Below are 23266 nucleotides of genomic sequence, written 5' to 3' on the forward strand. Positions count from 1 at the left end.
TAAATTTCTAAGTCAGTTGATAAGCAGCCTTATAAATAAATACATCTAACAAACATTAACAATAACATATGAAAGGTTGGGTGCAGTGGCTGATTCCTGTAAACCCAGCACTTTGGGAGGCCGAAGTGAGCAGATCACTTGAGGTCAGTAGTTCGAGACCAGCCTCGGCAGCATAGCAAAACCTCGTCTCTATTTAAAAAATAAATAAATAAAACTAAAAACTAGCCAGGAGAGGTGGCAGGTGCCTGTAATCCCAGGTACTCGGGAAGCTGAGGCAGAGGAATCATTTGAACCTAGGAGGTAGAGATTGCAGTGAGCTGAGATCACGCCATTGCACTCCAGCCTCCAGCAACACTCTGTCTCAAACAAACAAACAACAAACAACAACAAAAGTAGCATGTGAAAGAGGTGTTCCCTTCTTCTGAAGTACTAGAAAAATCTCCAAAAAAATTTTTTTAAGTTATAGAAAGCTTCCACATGATACAGAAGGCTGTGGTACTTTTCAGTAGTTACTATTTGAACAAAACTATATAAAAACTGTTGAAGATGAAAAATATGTTGTATTTTGCAAGTAAAAACCATTTAAATTAGATATCCTTTAAATATCAAAAAAAAATGTTAAGAGGATCAAAATTTTCAAAGGTTAGAAAAAACTGTGATTTTTTTCAAATGCATGATCCTTTAAAATAATTTATTCTATAACCCAGTGTTTTAATTTCATAAATAATGGTGGTTGGTAAAAATTTAGCAAAAAATATGGAGGAAAACATAAAATAATGTGCCTTAAGTTTGAAGAATGCTAAAATCACTCAAAGTTATGAGTAGTTTTTTTCTCAAGTTATACGTATCACCTACCTCATGGGCAACAAATGATATATGATAGTGTGTGTATATGTTGTAGAATTTGTACACACAAAATTATATATCTAGGCTGGGGTGGCTCAAGCCTGTAATTCCAGCACTTTGGGAGGCCGAGACGGGCGGATCACGAGGTCAGGAGATCGAGACCATCCTGGCTAACACGGTGAAACCCCGTCTCTACTAAAAATACAAAAAACTAGCCGGGTGAGGTGGCGGGCACCTGTAGTCCCAGCTACTCGGGAGGCTGAGGCAGGAGAATGGCGTAAACCCAGGAGGCGGAGCTTGCAGCGAGCTGAGATCTGGCCACTGCACTCCAGCCTGGGCGACAGAGCGAGACTCTGTCTCAAAAAAAAAAAAAAAAAAAAAAATTATACATCTATATTTAGTTATGGCTAGCTAGCCAGATATGTAATCTAAGTAGAGAAAATAAATAAAGTATTTAAATCAAAATAGCCCATTTCATGGTCTGTGATAGGAGGAAAAATTTTACTTTTTTTTTTAAGACAGAGTCTCACTCTATTGCCCAGGCTGGAGTGCAGCAGTGCAATCTCCGCTCAGTGCAACCTCTGCCTCTCGGATTCAAGCAATTCTCATGCCCCAGACTCCCAAGTAGCTGGGATTACAGGCATGCACCACCATGCCCAGCTAATTTTTGTATTTTTAGTAGAGACAGGGTTTCACCATGTTGGCCAGGCTGATCTCGAACTCTGGACTTCAGGTGATTCACCTGCCTCGCCTTGGCCTCCCAAAGTGTTGAGATTACAGGTGTGAGCCACCATGCCCGGCCAAAATTTTACATTTTTGTAAGAGGCTCTTGAGATCATAAACAAAAGGCATCATAGTATAGAACAGGAAGAGTAAGAGATGACAAATACAAGGAAGATAGGATTTAGGTGAAACTAGAACATGAAAAAACAATAGCTTTGTATCTAATAACAATAAGAAAAATAATCTCTAAGGTGTCTTTGAACGACGAGAAGCAGAACAAAAAGTGAAGTCAAATTTTCCAAATTTCTTAGTCCCAATTATATACATTAAAATGGCTCCAAAATTATATAAGAAAATATTTATCTTACTAAATATGGATCTTACTAATTATGGATCGGTAATGTCTTTCATTGGGTTTAACTTTTCACATTCTCTGCTTTATTTTTCAGGGAAAACAGTGTTCTCACGATTATCACAGACTGATGATAACCATTGACTCTAAGACAAAGAACGAGGTATTAATTAGTTTTCATTCCTGTTTCTCCTGCTGCTTCTCTGTGAGTTGCTCTAAAAGACACTTATATGAAATAATTTATAAATAGGAATTTTAAAAATGTATTTTATTTGGTAAAAAAGATCAACACTCATGAGGCTTCCAAGAAGAAACCAGATTGCAGGTTCAGTTCTGTACAAAAATTACTGGGTACAAAGACACATAATTCTATTCATAAATAGCAGCCACTGTAACAGTTGTTTCATTTTCTCTTTCTCTCCAAGACTAATTAGCATTATACACAGAACATTCCTTGTTACAAATGTCTTATTTCAGCTTTGTAACTATAGTATCTTTTGATTACCCTAAACTCCCATCTGCTTTTTCAGTAATACAGAAGCCAAACACTCTTTGCAACACTTCTGACCAACTAATTAAAAAAAAAAAAATTTAACAAAATAGAAACAACTATCACAAACTGATGCCACACTTACACTATCCTCACTTTGTGAATCATCATCACTTTAAAGAAAGCCTGCAAACTGTAAAAGAAAAGAGTACTTTTTACCTTTTTTACATACTTACTGCTGAAAGGCTGCCATTGTATTCTCCAAATTTTCTCCAGCACCTGTGAAAATTTGAACTTTACTTATTTTGAACATTTTAATTTTCCTGAAGTTATTTTTAATAAGATACACCTAATGAATCCTGACTTTTTTATCTTTTTTTTTTGAGACAGAGTCTCGCTCTGTCACCCAGACTGGATGCAGCGGCACCATCTCAGCTCACTGCAAGCTCCGCCTCCCAGGTTCACGCCATTCTCCTGCCTCAGCCTCCCAAACAGCTGGGACTACAGGCGCCCACCACCACGCCAGGCTAATTTTTTTTGTATTTTTAGTGAAGACGGGGTTTCACCGTGTTAGCCAGGATGGTCTCAATCTCCTGACCTCGTGATCCGCCCGTCTCGGCCTCCCAAAGTGTACAAGTGTTTTAAAGAGTGTAATGGTACAGGTTCAGTATTCCTTATCCAAAATGCTTGGGCCCGGAAGTGTTTTGTATTTCTGACTTCTTTAGATTTTGGAATATTTGCATATATATAAAATGAGAGATTTGGGGGATAGGACCCAAGTCTAAACAAAATTTATTTCGTTTTCATATACTCCTCATACAGATAGCTTGAAAGTAATTTTACACAATATTTTAAATAATTTAGGCCGGGCGCGGTGGCTCAAGCCTGTAATCCCAGCACTTTGGGAGGCCGAGGCGGGTGGATCACGAGGTCAGGAGATCGAGACTATCCTGGCTAACATGGTGAAACCCCGTCTCTACTAAAAATACAAAAAAAACCTAGCCGGGCGTGGTGGCGGGCGCCTGTAGTCTCAGCTACTTGGGAGGCTGAGGCGGGAGAATGGCGTGAACCCGGGAGGCGGAGTTTGCAGTGAGCCGAGATCACACCACTGCACTCCAGCCTGGGAGACACAGCGAGACACCATCTCAAAAAAAAAAAAAAAAAAAAAAAAAAAAAAAAAAAAAAAAAAAAAAAAAAAAAAAAAAAAAAATAATTTTATGCATGAAACAGAGTTTGTGTACACTGAACCATCAGAAAGCAAAGGAGCCACTCTCTTAGTCATTCATGAGCACAATCTGTGGTTGTTTGGCATCACCATCATTCTTGACTGAATTTATAGGCTACCAATAAGCATTTTCTTACACTTACTCATACATAAATACATAACAGTAAAAAATATGAAATACCACTAATGCAATGAAAAAATAATATGTTCAGGGTAACTAAGTAACATAGTAGCATCATCAGAATACCTATATCAGTTGTTAAAAACAGCAACAAAAAAGGCAGGTGTTCAGTCTCCACCTGTCTCATTGTTTTGTTTTGTTTTTTTCTGGAGACAGATCATCACTCTGTTGCTCAGGCTGAAGTGCAGTGGCATGATCTGGGCTCACTGCAACCTCCACCTCAAAGGTTCAAGTGATTCTTGTGCCCTAGCATTCTAAGTAGCTGGGATTACAAGTGTGCGCCACCACACCTGGCTAATTTTTATACTTTTAGTAGAGATGGGGTTTTGCCATGATGGCCAGGCTGGTCTTGAACTCCTGGCCTCAAGTGATCCGCCCACCTCGGCCTCCTAAAGTGCTGGGATTATGGGTGTGAGCCACTGCATCCAGTCTCACTGTGTTTTGATTAAAAAATTACCATACACTGTATTTTTTTTTCAAGTGAGAAGAAACATCAGAAGCAGCTGAAGGACCAGGAAGTGGGTCCTCTAGGGGTGAGGGGGCATTCTGCTAGATGGCTTTTTAAAATGTTTTCTCCAGAGTCATGTGCCTTACTAACAAGTTTTTGTCTTAAAAGTCTCTTTGATTTTATAAACAAACAGGATTTATTGTCCTGTTACGAATGCACCCTGCTCTAGCCCTTCAATAAGCTCATCATGTATTTTCATCACGTTGTCTATGGGCACTTTTTCTGCCATGTTAACATCATCTTCATTGTTATAATGTCTATTATCATAATAACCTTGATTCAGAACCATTTCGGCTATTTCATCATTGGTCAATTAATGAACAACTAGAACCTCATGATCAATGTTAAAAACTTCTTTGATATCCACTTCTTTCTGTTTACTGACAAATTCTGAAGGCAATTTTTTGTATATGTAAAGAGGTCAGACATCATTTTTTTCTCACTTTGTCGACATATGGAATCCTTAAAAGTCACCAACTTGTTCATTATCATCACTAAACATAGTCAAAGGCCAGAGTTGTGCCAGGCATGCACAAATTTGTCTTTATTCACTGATTTCCAAGCACTGGCAACAGTATACAAGACATTCTTCATGCTAAACTCCTTTTGAAAACTTTCTGGCAGGACATGGTGGCTCATGCCTATAATCCTAGCACTTTGGGAAGCTGAGATAGAAAGATCGCTTGAGCCCAGGAGTTTGAGACCAGCCCGGGCAACACAGCAAAAATAATTTTAAATAATTTTATGCATGAAACAAAGTTTGTGTTCCCTGAACCATCAGAAAGCAAAGGAGTCACTATGTTAGTCATCCATGGGGACAATTTGCAGTTGTCTTAATTTTAAATAAAAAAACTTAAAAAAGAAAAAAAATTTCACACTCACACCTCTGTTCATTACTGCTAGCACAAGCAAATGTTTTTATATTTACTCTCATTGATCCAAGCATAGCCTGCTCACATGGAATTAATAAAGTCATGTTTAGGGGAAAGTACATGGCATAAACATTATATTTGATGAGAAAGACAGCTGGTGGATTAGCAGAACAGTTGTCAAGGAGTAACCAAATCTTGCAGTTGTCATCCAGTCCAACTTCCCAGCAGTGAGCATGAGCCGCTGGTACAAAATGTTTGTGAAACCAATCAGAAAAGATGTCCCTGGTGATCCGTGCATGCCTTTTTGGTAGCATAACGGACTGGTAAGAAATTCACTCCTTGAAGACAGTGAGGAAGGAAGCTTTTGCCTACCACAGCAAGTTTACACTTATGCATTCCTGCTGCATCAGCATATCCTAACACAGTTATTCTGTCATTGGCATCCTTAATTTGCATCTCATCAGCAACAGTCAGTGTCTTTCTGGAGCAATAATCCAAAAGAGTGTTGTTTCATCAGGATTATAGACTTGTTCTTGTGTCAGATTTTCAACAGCAATGACCCTGGCAAACTTGTCAATAAATTTCTTTGCTGCTTCATGACCAGCGGATGCTAATCACCATTAGTCTTTAAAAATGTAATGCCATGTCTTCTCTTAAATTTCTGCAACTGGGCCAGGCATGGTGGCTCACACCTGTAATCCCAGCACTTTGGCAGACTAAGGCAGGCGGATCACCTGAGGTTGGGAGTTCAAGACCAGCCTGACGAACATGGAGAAACCCCGTCTCTACTAAAAATACAAAATTAGCCGGGCATGGTGGCGCATGCCTGTAATCCCAGCTACTCGGGAGGCTAAGGCAGGAGAATTGCTTGAACCCGGGAGGTGGAGGTTGCAGTGAGCCAAGATCGTGCCATTGCACTCCAGCCTGGGCAACAAGAGTGAAATTCCGTCTAAAAAAAAAAAATTCTGCAACTGGCCTGTTCAATATTCACAGTTCCCGTCATTTTAACTTCATCGCTTGAGATCTTCATTTTAGCTTTATGCAGTGTTTTTCTATTTTTAATTAACTTCTGTTCATCACTTCCACTTTATATATACTACTTCTGATATATATAAAACTTCAACAGTTTATCCTTCTTTTTCTTCAGGTCATATATAGTGGTCATTCTAATACCATATTCCTCTGTAAGGTATTTCATACTTACACCACTGTTCAGTTTCTATAACACCTTGACTTTCCGTGCTATAGATAAACATAAATGTTACTTCTTTTTCTTATCACTATGACCCATAGGGGTATCTGTGGGCCTTTTTGATATTTTCAACGTCTTTATACCAAAGAGCAGAGAATAATCAAGCAAGCAAGCAAGCAAATAAACAAACAAAAACACACACTGAACAATGCATATAGGTCTTCGCACCATGTAGGGCATCGTGGGGAATCTGCTGTTGGTGTGACCAGTCAGAACATGTGCCATTTTATTACCCTTTGTGGGCATGCTTGCATAAGGAAATCTGGGCATACTCAGAAAATATATATTGTAACTGAAGGGAGCTGGAAGGGTCTTTTTTTCCTTGGGGATGCTGAATAAGTTGTGTGTTACTTCGTTTTGTTTTGACTGCAACCTGTCACATGAGGTCAGGTGTGGAATTTGTTATATATATATTTTTCTTTTTTAAAACTTTATGGCTGGTGTGCTGCTGTAATTGCAGCACTTTGGGAGGCCGAGGTGGGCAGATAACCTGAGGTCAGGAGTTCGAGACCAACCTAGCCAATATGATGAAATCCCCATCTCTACTAAAAATACAAAAATTAGGCCAGGCACAGTGGCTCACGCCTGTAATTCCAGCACTTTGGGAGGCCGAGGCAGGTGGATCACCTGGGGTCAGGAGTTCGAGACCAGTCTGGCCAACATGAGGAAACCTCATCTCTACTAAAAATACAAAAATTAGCCGGGTATGGTGGCTGGTGCCCGTAATTCCAGCTACTCGGGAGGTTGAGGCAGGGAGAATGGCTTGAACCGGGGAGGCAGAGGTTGCAGTGAGCCAAGATTGAGCCATTGCACTCCAGCCTGGGCGACAGAGCGAGACTCTGTGTCAAAAAAAAAAAAAAAAAAAATTTAGCCAGGCGTGATGGCGGGCATCTGTAATCTCAGCTACTCAGGAGGCTGAGGCAGGAGAATCACTTGAACCCAGGAGGTAGAGTTTGCAGTGAGCTGAAATTGCACCACTGCACTCCAGCCTGGGCAACAGAGCGAAACTCTGTCTCAAAATAGTAATAATAATAATAATGGTGATTTGAGGAAAAAAAAAATATTTTTTTTCCTCAAATTATTTTTTACCAGGAATTTTCTACTTGTGGAGTTATGTCTGTGCTCAAAAAGTTTCAGATTTTGGAGCATTTCAGGTTTTCAGATTAGGGAAGCTTAACCTGTATTTTGAATTTTTTTTTACCTGCAACAGTAGAAATCAGAAATCAAAACACAGCCACAGCAACACAGGAGGGTTTGAACAGAACCTAAACTGATTTTTTTTTTTTTTTTTTTTTTTTTCCCTGAGACAGGGTCTCACACTGTCTCCCAGGCTGGAGTTCAGTGGCATGGTCAGAGCTCACTGTAGCCTCAAACTCCTAGCTCAAGCAATCCTCCGGTCTCAGCCTCCCAAGTAGCTAGGACTACAGGCACATGCCACCACGGTCAGCTAATTTTCTTTTTAGAGACAGGGTCTTACTATGTTGCCCAGGCTGGTCTCAAACTCCTGGACTCAAGCAATCCTCCTGCCTCAGTTTCGCAGTGCTGGGATTATAGGCATGAGCCACTGTGCCTGGCTAGCCTAACCATGATTTTTAAGCTATAATATGTGCTTATTTGTCAAAGGAAAAACAGAAGAGGATTTGGTACACATACATCTCCTCAGACAGAGTTAAACAGTCTCTCCTCTGTATCCCCGTAGTCTCTTATGCATAGCTCTACTAAGGCATTTATCATATTATGGCATAAATTATTTACCTGTTTCTCTCCTCCCATTCCCATGAATTGCTTAAAAGAAGTGACTGTCTTTTAATCACCTTGACTGAAGGCAGTATACTGTAGTGGTTAAGGGTGAGACTCTGGAGTTTTAGGATGCTTGGTCTCCAATCTGTTTAATAATTGTGCGACCTCAGGAAAACTACCTAAGAAACTTTCATAGAATTGGTATAATCAAATGAGTTAATATTTAAACTGCTGTATGTTATCAATTTTTTTTTTTTTTTTTTTTTTTTTTTTGAGATGGAGTCTTTCTCTGTCGCCCAGGCTAAAGTGCAGTGGCGCAATCTCGGCTCACTGCAACCTCCGCCTCCTGGGTTCAAGCAATTCTCCTGCCTCAGCCTCCTGAGTAGCTGAAACTACAGGTGTGTGCCACCACACCAGGCTAATTCTTTTGTGTTTTTTTGTTTGTTTGTTTGTTTTTGTTTTTTTTTTTTTGAGACGGAGTCTTGCTCTGTCGCCCAGGCTGGAGTGCAATGGTCGGATTTCAGCTCACTGCAAGCTCCGCCTCCTGGGTTCATGCCATTCTCCTGCCTCAGCCTCCCGAGTAGCTGAGACTACAGGCGCCTGCCACCGCGCCCGGCTAGGTTTTTTTGTATTTTTTAGTAGAGACGGGGTTTCACCGTGTTAGCCAGGATGGTCTCGATCTCCTGACCTCATGATCCGCCCATCTCGGCCTCCCAAAGTGCTGGGATTACAGGCTTGAGCCACCGCGCCTGGCCTCTTTTGTATTTTTAGTAGAGATAGGGTTTCACTGTGTAGGCCAGGCTGATCTCAAACTCCTGAGCTCAAGTAATCCTCCCGCCTCGGCCTCCCAAAGTGCTGTGATTACAGGCGTGAGCCAATATGCCCAGCCATTCAATTCTAAAATGATAGCTTTTCATTTTTTAACATCTCTGAAGTTAAGATGTATTTTATGGCCGGGCGCGGTGGCTCAAGCCTGTAATCCCAGCACTTTGGGAGGCCGAGATGGGCGGATCACGAGGTCAGGAGATCGAGACCATCCTGGCTAACACGGTGAAACCCCGTCTCTACTAAGAAATACAAAAAATAGCCGGGCGAGGTGGCAGCGCCTGTAGTCCCAGCTACTCGGGAGGCTGAGGCCGGAGAATGGCGTGAACCCGGGAGGCGGAGCTTGCAGTGAGCTGAGATCCGGCCACTGCACTCCAGCCTGGGCTACAGAGCGAGACTCCGTCTCAAAAAAAAAAAAAAAAAAAAAAAAAAAAAAAAGGCCGGGCGCGGTGGCTCAAGCCTGTAATCCCAGCACTTTGGGAGGCCGAGACGGGCGGATCACAAGGTCAGGAGATCGAGACCAGCCTGGCTAATACGGTGAAACCCCGTCTCTACTAAAAAATACAAAAAAAAAGGCCGGGCGCGGTGGCTCAAGCCTGTAATCCCAGCACTCTGGGAGGCCGAGGCGGGCGGATCACGAGGTCAGGAGATCGAGACCATCCTGGCTAACACGGTGAAACCCCGTCTCTACTAAAAAAAAAAAAAAAAATACAAAAAACTAGCCGGGCGAGGTGGCGGGCGCCTGTAGTCCCAGCTATTCGGGAGGCTGAGGCAGGAGAATGGCGTAAACCCGGGAGGCGGAGCTTGCAGTGAGCCGAGATCCGGCCACTGCACTCCAGCCCGGGCGACAGAGCGAGATTCCGTCTCAAAAAAAAAACAAAAACAAAAAAAACAAACAAACAAACAAACAAAAAACAAAAAACAACAACAAAAAAACTAGCCGGGTGAGGTGGCAGGCGCCTGTAGTCCCAGCTACTCGGGAGGCTGAGGCAGGAGAATGGCGTAGACCCGGGAGGCGGAGCTTGCAGTGAGCTGAGATGCGGCCACTGCACTCCAGCCTGGGCGACAGAGCGAGACTCCGTCTCAAAAAAAAAAAAAAAAAAAAAAAAAAAAAAGATGTATTTTACAATTAGTGCTGTATAATGAACAGTTTAATTGGCAAGCTTTTCTCTCTTTTTTTAAATCAACTTTTATAGGGGTCTCTTTCTTAACGGTATGTAAAAATTGTGTACTTTATAACCAATGGCATTAGATTCAATGAAATACTATAGTAAACATTCTGTGAAAGTAAAGGATTATTGCTATTATTAGTATATTATTACTATTGCCATTATCATAGTAACTGGTAAAGAATAGGTACTTGGTAAATGTCCATTAACTGCAATAATAAATAATATTGTAATTTTTAGAAAAGGACACAGATTTTGATGTGAACATATTGAATTACAAAAAATTGTCTAATAGTATATACTATGTAAAAAGAGTTAACTAACTTTATGCATGCTACCCAATTTTTTTTTTTTTTTTTTTTTTTTAGACGGGATCTTGCTCTGTTGCTCAGACTGGAGTGCAGTGGCACAATCTCAGCTCACTCCACCTCCCAGGTTCAAGTGATTCTCCTGCCTTAGCCTCCCAAGTAGCCAGGACTATAAGCACATGCCACCATGCCCAGATAATTTTTATATTGTTAGTAGAGACGGGGTTTTGACACGTTGGCCAGGCTGGTCTCAAACTCCTGACCTCAGGTGATCCTCGGCCTCCCAAAGTGCTGGGATTACAGGTGTGTGCCACCATCCCCAGCCTAAAATGTTTTAAAACTAAAACATTTCAGTATTACCAAATAATTTATGAAATATACAGAAAAATACTTTGGAAATAATTTTCCATACACTTTGGAAAAACAGCCAATTTCTTCTTAATAGAAAGAGACAATTCAATAAACTCTCAATAAAAAGAGGGTTTAAGGTACTGCTCAGGGTGGGCATGGTGGTTCATGCCTGTAATCCCAACACTTTGGGAGGCTGAGGTGGGTGGATCACCTGAGGTCAGGAGTTCAAGACCAGCCTGGCCAACATGGTGAAACCCTGTCTCTAGTAAAAATACAAAAAAAAAAAAAAAAAAAAAAAAAAAAAAGCCAGGTATGGTGGCAGACGCCTGTAATACCAGCTACTCAGGAGGCTGAGACAGAGAATCGATTGAACCCAGGAAGTGGAAGCTGCAGTGAGCTGAGGTTGCGCCACAGCACTCCAGCCTGGGCAACAAGATCAAAACTCCGTCACACACACACACACACACACACACACACACAAAAGGTACCGCTCAAAGTACCTAAAGGACTTAAGTATTAGCATTAAAATGTTTTATATACAATACCATCTGAACATATCTGTATTAAATGCTGCTTCTTTTATATTGTTAGATTGTATTTTTATGATGACCTAATTAATCAACAGAAATACAAGATATGCAGAAACAAATATATTAGCTTTAATATGCTAAAAGTTTATCACTTTAGCAGAGGGAAGATACCGATGTAAAAAAAAACTACTAGTTTGATTTTAGGTTCACTTGGTTACTAGAGTTAATGCATGATAGAAAACAGATGCAGTAAATGTGAAGGTTATAGGTTTTTTTTTAAGTCCCCTTTCAAGGTTAGATGACCCTTTGTTGGATGAGGCTAGTTGGCCCTTGTTTTGATCAAAAACTACGGAAATACATTATATTCAGATAATATTAAAAAACAAAGTACCATAGAATATTTCTAAAAAAGACAAGAGTGCTAAAGGAGTTACCAGTAAGTTAAGTTAAACTACTGACCACTTGTACCAAAAAGCAAAGAAATTAAAAGAACACAAAAGCCAGCCTGAAGGACCTTTCACTGGACAAATCTGGGACAGTGCTAGCATCAAAATAATGATAGTGAGCAGATTTTTAAGTCAGTGAATAAGAAATTCTGAATCCAGGCTGGACACAGTGGCTCATGCCTGTAATCCCAGCACTTTGAGAGGCTGAGGCTGGTGGATCATCTGAGGTCAGGAGTTCCAGACCAGCCTGGCCAACATGGTGAAACCCCATCTTTACTAAAAGTACAAAAATCAGCCAGGCATGGTGGTAGGTACCTGTAGTCTCAGCTACTTGGGAGGTAGAGGCAGGAGAATCGCTTGAACCCTAGAGGCAGAAGTTGCTGTGAGCTGAGATCGCACCACTGCACTCCAGCCTGGGAGACAAAGCAAGACTTCATCTCAAAAAAAAAATAAATAAATAAAATAAATTCTGAATCCATTTTAATAAATGGATTGATAATTTGTTAAGGAGTTGGGTATTTGTATAGTTAGTTTTAAAGTATCTCCCTCCAAAAATTGGCCGAGCACAATGGCTCATGCCTGTAATCCCAGCACTTTGGGAGGCTGTGGTGGGTGGCCTCTTTTTTTTTTTTTTTTTTTTTTTTTGAGACAGAGTCTCGCTCTGTCGCCCAGGCTGGAGTGCAGTGGCGCAATCTCGGCTCACTGCAAGCTCCGCCTCCCGGGTTCACGCCATTCTCCTGCCTCAGCCTCCTGAGTAGCTGGGACTACAGGCGCCCGCCACCGCGCCCGGCTAATTTTTTTTTTTTTGTATTTTTAGTAGAAACGGGGTTTCACCGTGGTCTCGATCTCCTGACCTTGTGATCCGCCCGCCTCGGCCTCCCAAAGTGCTGGGATTACAGGCGTGAGCCACCGCGCCCGGCCTGGCCTCTTATTAATTATGAGCCTTTTCTCTTATTAATTATAAAGAGAAAAAGTAACCTCACAGTGGAAAAGCTTGGCAGACACCACCTCATCAAGTGATCAAAGTCAACTTCATTAGTTCCTTCGGGCTGATTTCTGCATCCTTTTAACTACCGTGCTTTGAAAATAGGCCAGGTGGGCCGGGCGCGGTGGCTCAAGCCTGTAATCCCAGCACTTTGGGAGGCCGAGGCGGGCGGATCACGAGGTCAGGAGATCGAGACCACAGTGAAACCCCGTCTCTACTAAAAATACAAAAAATTAGCCGGGCGCGGTGGCGGGCGCCTGTAGTCCTAGCTACTCAGGAGGCTGAGGCAGGAGAATGGCGTGAACCCAGGAGGCGGAGCTTGCAGTGAGCCGAGATCGCGCCACTGCACTCCAGCCTGGGCAACAGCGTGAGACTCCGTCTCAAAAAAAAAAAAAAAAAAAAAAGAAAATAGGCCAGGTGTGGTGGCTCATGCCTGTAATCCTAGCACTGTGGGAGGTGAGGCAGGCTAATTGCCTGAGCTCAGGAGATCGATACTAGCCTGGGCAACATGGCAAAACCCCATCTCTACTAAAAATACAAAAAAAAAAAAAAAAAAAATTAGCTGGGCGTGGTGGCACCACCTGTAATCCCAGCTATTCAGGAGGCTGAGGCACAAGGATTGCTTGAACCTGGGAGGCAGAGGTTGCAGTGAGCCGAGATCATACTATTGGACTCCAACCTGGGCAACACAGCAAGACTCTGTCTCCAAAAAAAAGAAAGAAAGAAAGAAAGAAAATAATAAACACATTGTATGTTAAAATAACATTTTTATGAAAAGCAACTGTTTTTCAAAATAAAACAATACATGAAAAGAGCGGTATTGTTTTATATTTTTGCAAATCTCTTTAATATCTGGCTTAATAGAAAGCAGCAAGATTCTCATATCTGCTTCATATATACCCATCATCACACAGATATGTATTTGGAAATGAAAGAGTCTTCTTTGATATGGCATCGAAATTCACTAAGTGGTAATTTGTTTGTTTACTTTAGAGACAGGGTCTTGCTGTCCCCCAGGCTGAAGTTCAGTGGCTATTCACAGGCAGGATCATAGCAACAACCTCAAATTCCTGGGCTCAAGTGATCCTCCTGCCTCAGCCTCTCAAATAGCCGAGACTACAGGTAGGCACCACCACACCCGGCTCAACAAGTGGTAGTTTCTTAAAAGTTCATTGCAATGTGGAATCTGAACCATATGAGTAATCACTTCATACTCTATTATGTGAAAATCCATTGGCCCATCTTGAACTTTGAATGATCTTTCACCCATGCATGATTTTATAATAGCACGCATAGGTCATTTGGAAACTATTGATTCACTGAATCATACTGGTCTTCTAAATGTTGACACAGTATGCAATATTTTTAAAATCACATTTGTTAACATCCGAGTTCATTAGGAAAATCTTTCAGAATTAAATGATGTCAAGCTCATCATGATGGCAGTGATTGCATCACTGCACTCTAGCCTGGGTGACAGAGTGAGGACTTGTCTCAAAAAAAAAAAAAAAAAAAAAAAGGGGGGGAGAGAGAAAGACCCATCTGTCCATCTGTAATTCAACCCCTCGGAGTGCCCTGATAGAGTCTCGCACTGTCTCTCAGGCTGGAGTGCAGTAGTGCGATCTCGGGTCACTGCAACCTCTGCCTCCCAGGTTCAAGTGATTCTCCTGCCTCAGTCTCTTGAATAGCTGGGATTACAGGCATGTGTTTTTGCAGTAGACCAATTCAGGTGCATGTACTTTATACACATAACATGATTAATGTTTCAATGGTCATATATCTAATTTACAAGAAATAGCACTGTTTCCTTACTTATGGGGAAAAATAAGTAAATATCAGGTATTTGCTGTTATGGCAATAGAGAATAAGCCCAAATACTAGTAATTTGCACAGAGAGACCAGTGATTGCTATTATTCGTGTCCAAGACAAAAATTAAAGGCAATCAAGGGAGTGACTCCTTCCTAGTTACATTGTCTCTTTTTTGTTTTGTTTTGTGTGTGGTTTTTTTTTTTTTTTTTTTTTTTTTTTGAGACGGAGTCTCGCTTTGTCACCCAGGCTAGAGTGCAGTGGCCGGATCTCAGCTCACTGCAAGCTCCGCCTCCCAGGTTCACGTTTTTTTTTTTTTTTTTGAGACGGAGTCTCGCTCTGTCGCCCAGGCTGGAGTGCAGTGGCGCGATCCTGGCTCACTGCAAGTTCCGCCACCTCCCTGGTTCAAGCCATTCTCCTACCTCAGCCTCCCTAGAAGCTGGGACTACAGGCGCCCGCCACCACACCTGGCTAATTTGTTTGTATTTTTAGTAGAGACAGAGTTTCACCGTGTTCACCAGGATGGTCTTGATCTCCTGACCTCGTGATCCGCCCACCTCGGCCTCCCAAAGTGCTGGGATTACAGGCTTGAGCCACCGCGCCCGGCCTACATTGTCTCTTATTTGCCAGAGAGGTAGATCTTGAATTACAAAGTGCTTTATCTCCTCATCACTCTGGATTCAACTGTAGTATTGAGTGTACATATTCAACAAAAGCCTATGACGCACTGACATGGGAACTTACCACAGTGCTTGTAGGACCATTATATAGGTAAAACAGATTTTTAGTCTGCAGATATTTAATAAGATTATCACAAAAAGTTCCATTACATCTTTAAATATATAAATACTGATACCACATTTACAAATAATGAATGGACATTTTTATATAAGAGGTAATATTGAAATGACCTAACATCTAGGAAGAAAATAGTTTAAAAGTATCTTCAACAGTAAACAAAAATTTGAGATCTAGCTTATCCTGGCTTTTATACTTGCTGTGATGAACTAGCACACAGTCTTTAATGCCTATGGAGTGTTGGCTTTTTTCACCTGCAGAGTGTTATAAAATTTCAAAGATGTGACCCGTATTTCTTCTAAAATAAAATTTTGATCATTCACAATGACAGTTTAGAGAGCTTTTAAGGATCTGGTTTTGTTTCGTTTTGGAGTTTTTAGTAAGCATACATTTTGCAAATCAGTAAACACAACACACAAAAAAGTAATGTGTACTGCCTATCCCCAGAATAGAACTACTATCATTGAAAATTGCTTCTGGCCGGGCGCGGTGTCTCACACCTGTAATCCCAGAACTTTGGGAGGCCAAGGCGGGTGGATCACCTGAGGTCAGGAGTTTGAGACCAGCCTGGCCAACATGGTGAAACCTCGTCTCTACTAAAAATACAAAAAAATAGCTGTGCGTAGTGGCAGGAGCCTGTAATTACAGCTACTCAGGAGGCTGAGGCAGGAGAATCGCTTGAACCTAGGAGGCGGAGGCTGCAGTGATCCAAGATGGCGCCACTGCACTGCAGCCTGGGCGACAACTCTGTCTTTTTTTTTTTTTTTTTTTTAAAGTGCCCAGCACTGTGGCTCACGCCTGTAATCCCAGCACTTTCGGAGGCCGAGGCGGGCGGATCACGAGATCAGGAGATGGAGACCATCCTGGCTAACACGGTGAAACCCCGTCTCTACTAAAAATACAAAAAAATTAGCTGGGAGTGGTGGCGGGCGGGCGCCTGTAGTCCCAGCTACTCAGGAGGCTGAGGCGGGAGAATGGCGTGAACCCGGGAGGAGGAGCTTGCAGTGAGCCGAGATCGCGCCACTGTACTCCAGCCTGGGCGACAGAGCGAGACTCCGTCTCAAAAAAAAAAAAAAAAAAAAAAAAAGAAAAAAAGAAAAAAGAAAAGAAAATTGCTTCTGTGACAACAACTTGAATACTAAAAGTTGGTCCCTGGTTCCAATGGTTGAAGGCACCTTAATAGTTAAATGTCATCATACAGTTTAACCAGGTAGCTGTTAAAACAGATAACCCAAATAAACAATAACACGGCATTTGGCTGACCACCCTTTAAAACCTCTGAGGCTTTTCATGAGTGGGAAGGCTAGAATACTACTGAAGTCACTCATTAGACTAACAAAATTATATAGAAGAATGATAATGTATTTCCGTATTTATATTTCAAAACCTTATTCCTTGGCCAATACTTGTTAGTAAAGTGATTATGGTACGAAACCAAGTTTTAGACTGTAAACTCCTAGAAATTATCATTTCAAGTGTGTATTAAATTTCAAGCAAATTTTAAACCAGTTTAAGATTCATCCTTAAAGAACAGTTAAAACTGATTGAAAATAATCCAATTTCACCGCACTTTATACATCATACCTGAAATGCAATGAAGACACAATATTATACAATAATGAAGAAGCAAAGATTTGGCTTCTTATCTGGGAAATCAGAGGGTGGACTACCTGGGCTCCTTTTAGCAAAACACTTTTCCAAAAGAAATTTATTTTTGTTTTCTTTAAACAATACTGTCCTGTCCTAAAATAAATCATTTCTAGTCTTTTGAAAATCCACGTGTCTTTGCGTGTTTATTTATTTATTTTTAAATTTTTTATTTTTTGCAGTGCTAAAAAAAAAATTAAAAAAAGATGCAAGGTTTCCAGCCCTGGGGACCAGGACGCTCTAGCTCCTGTCTCAGTTCAGCCCTAGCTCTAATTGTGACCTTGGGAAATGTCCCTGGCTCGGAGGACTCGGTTTCCCTCTCTTCTCAATTATAAGTGCTTGGAACATGGGGGTGGGACGGGCCCCCAGCACCGCAGACAAGGGGCTACAGCTTGTCCAGTTTCACGCAAATCCCCAGCCCTCCTCGTCGCCTCGGCTCTTCCCATCCACTCAGCCACTGGCTCGCTCGGAGCAGTGTGTTCCTGGTGCCCCCCGCGGGGTACCCCGGGTTCTACACGGCGCTCCCCTTTTGTGTCTTGCTGCTAGGAAGGGACCTTGCGATCATCCTTCCATCCGCCGAGAAACGCTCCACCTACCCTTCATTCTCGACCGGGTCTTTCCCGTTTCAGAGAACCCCTCACATTGCTGCCCTCGAGAGACCCCCGCCGTGGATCTGACTGGGAATCCCTCTCCTTCTTTCGTCTCAGGAGACCTTCCCTTCACACAGCCTTCACCTCCGGAGGAGCCCTCAATTCACACAACACCATTCTTCCTCAAACTCTCAGGGATTGGCACCTGGCTGCCTTTTGCGGAGCCGCAAAGGACTCTCAGCCTCCCCCACCTCCGCCATCGGTTCTGGGGACCCCTCTCACCTCCGCGGTGAGAGATGTGTTTACTGAGGAATCGCTGCTTCTTTCTCTGATGCAGCAGGGTCGGGTATTTAAGCAACAAGAATGAGGTCACCAAGTACCCTCCTAGCGTAGACAGAAGGTAAAAAGCCGCAGTGGACGACATCTCAGTCACCGTGTGGGAAGTCTCCCACCTCCGGGCCCTCTGAACTCCGCTGCGGTAGTAGCAACGACGGCGGCGGCGGCGGCTGCTCGAGGTCTGCTCGCCCCCAGCCGGTGCCAGTGGTGCAGCGCACTTGTCAGTGCCGGTCTAGTGCGCATGCGCAGCTGGACCCAGCGCCCCAGCAACAAAGGGGCTCCGACGCGCAGGCGCGCTCCGGTTCTCGAGTAGGAGCCTGCAGAGATCCTGGAGTGAGCGTTTGTCACCTAGCTCTGTGGACCGACCCGCATGAAGGGAAAGCTTGCAAACCTGCCAGTGTGTTGGCCATCACTCAAGCAGAAAAGACTATTCACGGATAGCCTTTCCTAATTGGAAAATCCACATCAAAAAGGAAAGATTCCAGGGCGCGTCTTAGCCCCTAGTCTAGGAAATGCAAATAATTTTTACCTATGGAGGCAATAAAGCTTGCTAAAAACTAAAAACTAAATAAACTCATCCATTTATCTAGCCTAGAGAGAATTTCCCCTATGGTCACATATACTAGAAAAGGTACCGGTTTACCAGTCAACTATCTGAGAGATGGACCCCTCTCCTCTCATTTCATTGTGGAAGTGCAATCCTCATTCTTTGTACACAATAGGCACTGTAGAAGTATTTGCTGGCTTACAAGTCCGTATAAAATAAGGAAACTTTGTCAAGGTTATAAAGTATTACCTAAAAGTCCTAGAAAGACAGATAACTAAGTTCCAGAAGGCCCTACTAGTTTTCCTTTCACCAGACAAATTACAAACTGCTAACACACGAAGAGCCACACTTCAATGCAAAAGAAATAAATCATCCAGGACTGAGGGAGAAATTTTACGGAAAAGACCATGTCTCCCATAGGACTAGAAAAGCAGAGTGAGTATTTAAAATCCTGTGATTCAGTTGGGCGCGGTGGTTCACGCCTGTAATCCCAGCACTTAGGGAGGCTGGGAAAGGTGGATCGCTTGAGCCCGGGAGTTCGAGACCAGCCTGGGCAACATGGCGAAACCCCATCTCTACGAAAAATAAAACAAAAATAAGCCCGGCGTGGTGGCGTGCACCTGTAGTCACGCTACTCGGGAGGCTGAAGTGGGAGTATTGCTTGAGCCTGGAAAATCGAGGCTGCAGTGAGCTATGACTGCACCACTGCACCCCAGCCTGGGCAACAGAGCAAGACCTTATCTCAACTATAAAAAGAAAATTAGAAGAAAACAGGGGGTGGCCGGGCACGGTGGCTCAAGCCTGTAATCCCAGCACTTTAGGAGGCTGAGGCGGGCAGATCATTTGAAGTCAGGGGTTCAAGACGAGCCTGGCCAACATGGCGAAACCCCATCTCTACTAAAAATACAAAAATTTGCCAGGGATGGTGGCACCCACCTGTAGTGCCAGCTACTCGGGAGGCTGAGGCAGGAGAATCTCTTGGACCCAGGAGGCAGAGGTTGCAGTGAGCGGAGATCGCACCACCGCACTCCAGCCTGGGCGACAGAGCAAGACTCTGTCTCAAAAAAAAAAAAGAAAAAAGAAAATCCTTTAGTCGAGGTTGAAGTGAGCCTTGATGGTGCCACTGCACTCCAGTCTGGGCAACAGAGCAACATTTGAGGAAACTCACAGATTAAAAAATTGTGTCTTCTGTTTAGGGTTGTTAAACTATTTCCTGTAGATCAACTGAGGCACCTGGTTCTATTTTTCAAAATATCACCTGACGGCAATGGAAGGGTCTAGAATAAACCACTGTGGCATAAAAATTATTTTGAGGCTGGGCATGGTGGCTCATGCCTGCCTGTAGTCCCAGCACTTTGGGAGGCCGAGACAGGCAGATCACCTGAGGTCGGGAATTTAAGACCAGCCTGGCCAACGTGGTGAAACCCCGTATCTACTAAAAATACAAAAATAACCCAGGCATAGTGGTGCATGCCTGTAGTCCCAGCTACTAGGGAGGCTGAGGCAGGAGAATGGCTTAAACTCGGGAGGTGGAGCTTACAGTGAGCAGAGAGCATGCCACTGCACCCCAGCCTGGGTGACAGAGCAAGACTCCGTCTCTAAAAAAAAAATTTACAAAAAAATATAATATATATATATATATCTTTTTTTGAGCTGAAGGCATTTAAATTCCTGGAATCCCTTATTTGCCTAAAATCAAAGGCTCCCAAAAGAACTTAACTGTCATAAATCTCCTCCCTGGGAACAACTCTAATCTTGTCAGAGATGAGAGAGAGACACTGTCACAAAAGTATGATATCACATGGGTATTCTCCTAAGGACACATTTATGTTTCCAAAAAATCATTTCTTTTCCAAAACATGCTTTCTCCCCAGCTTCTAAGAAGTCATTTGTTCTTCTGGAAGTACTTCTACCCCTTCCTATCCAGTAAATTTTAGATGATATATAAACCTCACATTCTAACTGCTTTTTTTTTTTTTTTTTTTTTTTTTGGTCTTTGTGAGACCACAGAGTCTCACTCTGTGGCCCAGGCTGGAGTTTAGCGGCGACATCTTGGCTCACTGCAACCTCTGCCTCCGCAGGGTTCAAGTGATTCTCCTGCTTTATATATATATAATATATATATTTAAATATATATATTTAAATATATATATATATATATTTTTTTTTTTTTGAAAAGGAGTTTCGCTCTTGTTGTCTAGGCTGGAGTGCAATGGCATGATCTCAGCTCACTGCAACCTCTGCCTCCCAGGTTCCAGCGATTCCTCTGCCTCAGCCTCCCGAATAGCTGGGATTACAGGCATGCACCACCTGGCCTGGCTAATTTTGTATTTTCAGTAGAGACGGGATTTAGCCATGTTGGTCAAGCTGGTCTCGAACTCCTGACCTCAGGTGATCCACCTGCCTCAGACTCAAAGTGCTGGGATTACAGGCGTGAGCCACTGTGCCCCAATAATTTTGTATTTTTAGTAGAGATGGGGTTTCACCATGTTGTCTGGGCTGGTCTCAAACTCCTGACCTCAAGTGATCTGCCCACCTAGGCCTCCCAAAGTCCTGGGATTACAGGCTCATTCTCACATTTTCTAAGAAGACAGAACAACAGGAAAAGTATGAATTCAAAATCAGAGTTCTGAATTTTTTTATTATTTTATATAATATTATTCTAATGAAGGTAAGAGAAGAAAGAGGAGCATTTATCCTTTTTTTTTTTTTTTTTTTTTTTTCTGAGATGGAATCTCACTCTGTGACCCAGGCTGGAGTGCAGTGGCAAGATCTCAGCTCACTGCGACCTCCGCCTCCCAGGTTCAAGTGATTCTCCTGCCTCAGCCTCCCGAGTAGCTGGGATCACAGGCACATGCCACCAGGCCTGGCTAATTTTTTTTTTTTTTTTTTTTTTTTGAGATGGAGTCTGGCTCTGTCGCCCAGGCTGGAGTGCAGTGGCCGGATCTCGGCTCACTGCAAGCTCCGCCTCCCGGGTTTACGCCATTCTCCTGCCTCAGCCTCCCGAGTAGCTGGGACTACAGGCGCCCGCCACCTCGCCCAGCTAGTTTTTTTGTATTTTTTAGTAGAGACGGGGTTTCACCGTGTTCGCCAGGATGGTCTCGATCTCCTGACCTCGTGATCCGCCCGTCTCGGCCTCCCAAAGTGCTGGGATTACAGGCTTGAGCCACCGCGCCCGGCCGGCCTGGCTAATTTTTGTATTTTTAGTAGAGATGGGGTTTTACCATGTTGGTCAGTCTGGTCTCAATCTCCTGCCTTGGCCTCCCAAAGTGCTAGGATTACAGGTATGAGCCACCGCACCCAGCCTCTGTATATTTTTAAGTAAAAAAACAATGGCTTTAAATGTAGCAAGATGTGTTAAATACATATTTCCTATATATTGAGACTAAAATCTACAATTCTCTTTGTCCAACATTTCAAAATTAGTTTGTCTATGGAAACATAATCAATTACACAAGAGTTTAGGTATGCTAACTTACTTTGTACTTACCTAATTGGTGATATATATCTAATTGGTGATTAAGCACAATATACCACTATATCTCCATCTGATTGGTGATAACTAGGTGGTGATTAAAATTAGATGGTGATATAGTGGCATATTGTCATGTTGATGCTGGTGAATTACCATAGATTGGTAAAATATTTTTACTTTTTTTTTTTTTTTTTGAGAAGAAGCCTCACTCTGTCACCAGGCTGGACTGCAGTGGTGCCATCTCAGCTCACTGCAACCTCTGCCTCCCAGATTCAAGCGATTCTCCTGCCTCAGCCTCCCAAGTAGCTGGGACTACAGGGGTGTGCCACTACACCCGGCTAGGTTTTGTATTTTTAGTAGAGATGCGGTTTCACCATGTTGGCCAGGATGGTCTCGATCTCTTGACCTCGTGATCCGCTCGCCTTGGCCTCCCATAGTGCTGGGATTACAGGTATGAGCCACCGCGCCTGGCACAAGATTTTTTTTTTTGAGACAGGGTTTTGCTCTGTTGGGGTGGTATGATCACAGCTCACTGCAGCCTAGACCCACTGGTGTCAAGCCATCCTCCCACTTCAGCCTCCTGAGTAGCTGGGACTACAGGCATGCACCACCACATCTATATTTTCTTTTTTTTTTGTAGAAACAAGGTCTCACTATGTCTTCCAGGCTGGTCTTAAGGGATCCTCCTGCCGCCTAAGCCTCCCAAAGTGCTGCAATTAAAGGCACGAGCCATTGTGCCCAGACTGATAAGATTTGGATCACTTAGCAAATTGTTTCACAGTACAGGAATTTTAAAAGAATAGTCTGCATTGACCGGGCAAGGTGGCTTACACCTGTAATCCCAACACTTTGGGAGGCCAAGGCAGGTGGATCACCTGAGGTCAGGAGTTCAAAAACAGCCTGGGCAACATGGCGAAATCCTGTCTCTATTAAAAATGCAAAAATTAGCTAGGCGTCGTGGCATGCGCCTGTAATCCCAGCTACTCAGGAGGCTGAGGCAGGAGAATCACTTGAACCCAGGAGGCGGAGGTTGCAGTGAGCCAAGATCACGCTATTGCACTCCAGCCTGGGTGACAGAGTGACGCTCCGTCTCAAAAAAAAAAAAAAGAAAAGAAAAATAAAAAAGAAAAAAAGAATAATCCACATTAATATACTGGATTAAAAAGTTTAGTTCAGATAATATTCATTTAAAATATGATATCTCATCAGGCCAAGATAAGAACAAAACAGTTTAAAGTACCAGAATTGTGAGTCAACCAATTG

The 23266-nt window shown here is 42.9% G+C and overlaps 1 protein-coding gene across 4 annotated transcripts in view; it reads right to left on the minus strand.

Moving 5' to 3' along the window:
- Positions 1–18191, minus strand: part of LOC105476837 (glycerophosphodiester phosphodiesterase domain containing 1) — a 64649-nt gene extending 46458 nt beyond the window's left edge. For 3 of the 4 annotated variants that reach the window (XR_011615695.1, XM_011733095.2, XM_071082848.1), the window contains exons 1-2: positions 17928–18189; positions 2648–2690 (exon numbers count right to left, since the gene is read on the minus strand). Coding sequence is in view for 3 of the 4 variants with exons in the window: in XM_011733095.2 (XP_011731397.1) it covers positions 2648–2690; positions 17928–18069 (185 nt within the window). In the remaining variant the exon portion in view is untranslated. Of the gene's footprint in view, positions 1–2647; positions 2691–17927 lie in introns of all 4 variants that reach the window. The other variant, XM_011733096.2, reaches the window with a different exon arrangement.
- Positions 18192–23266: the final 5075 nt, after the last annotated feature.

Source organism: Macaca nemestrina, chromosome 17 (genome assembly GCF_043159975.1).
Source record: "Macaca nemestrina isolate mMacNem1 chromosome 17, mMacNem.hap1, whole genome shotgun sequence".
Taxonomy (NCBI): Eukaryota; Metazoa; Chordata; class Mammalia; order Primates; family Cercopithecidae; genus Macaca; species Macaca nemestrina.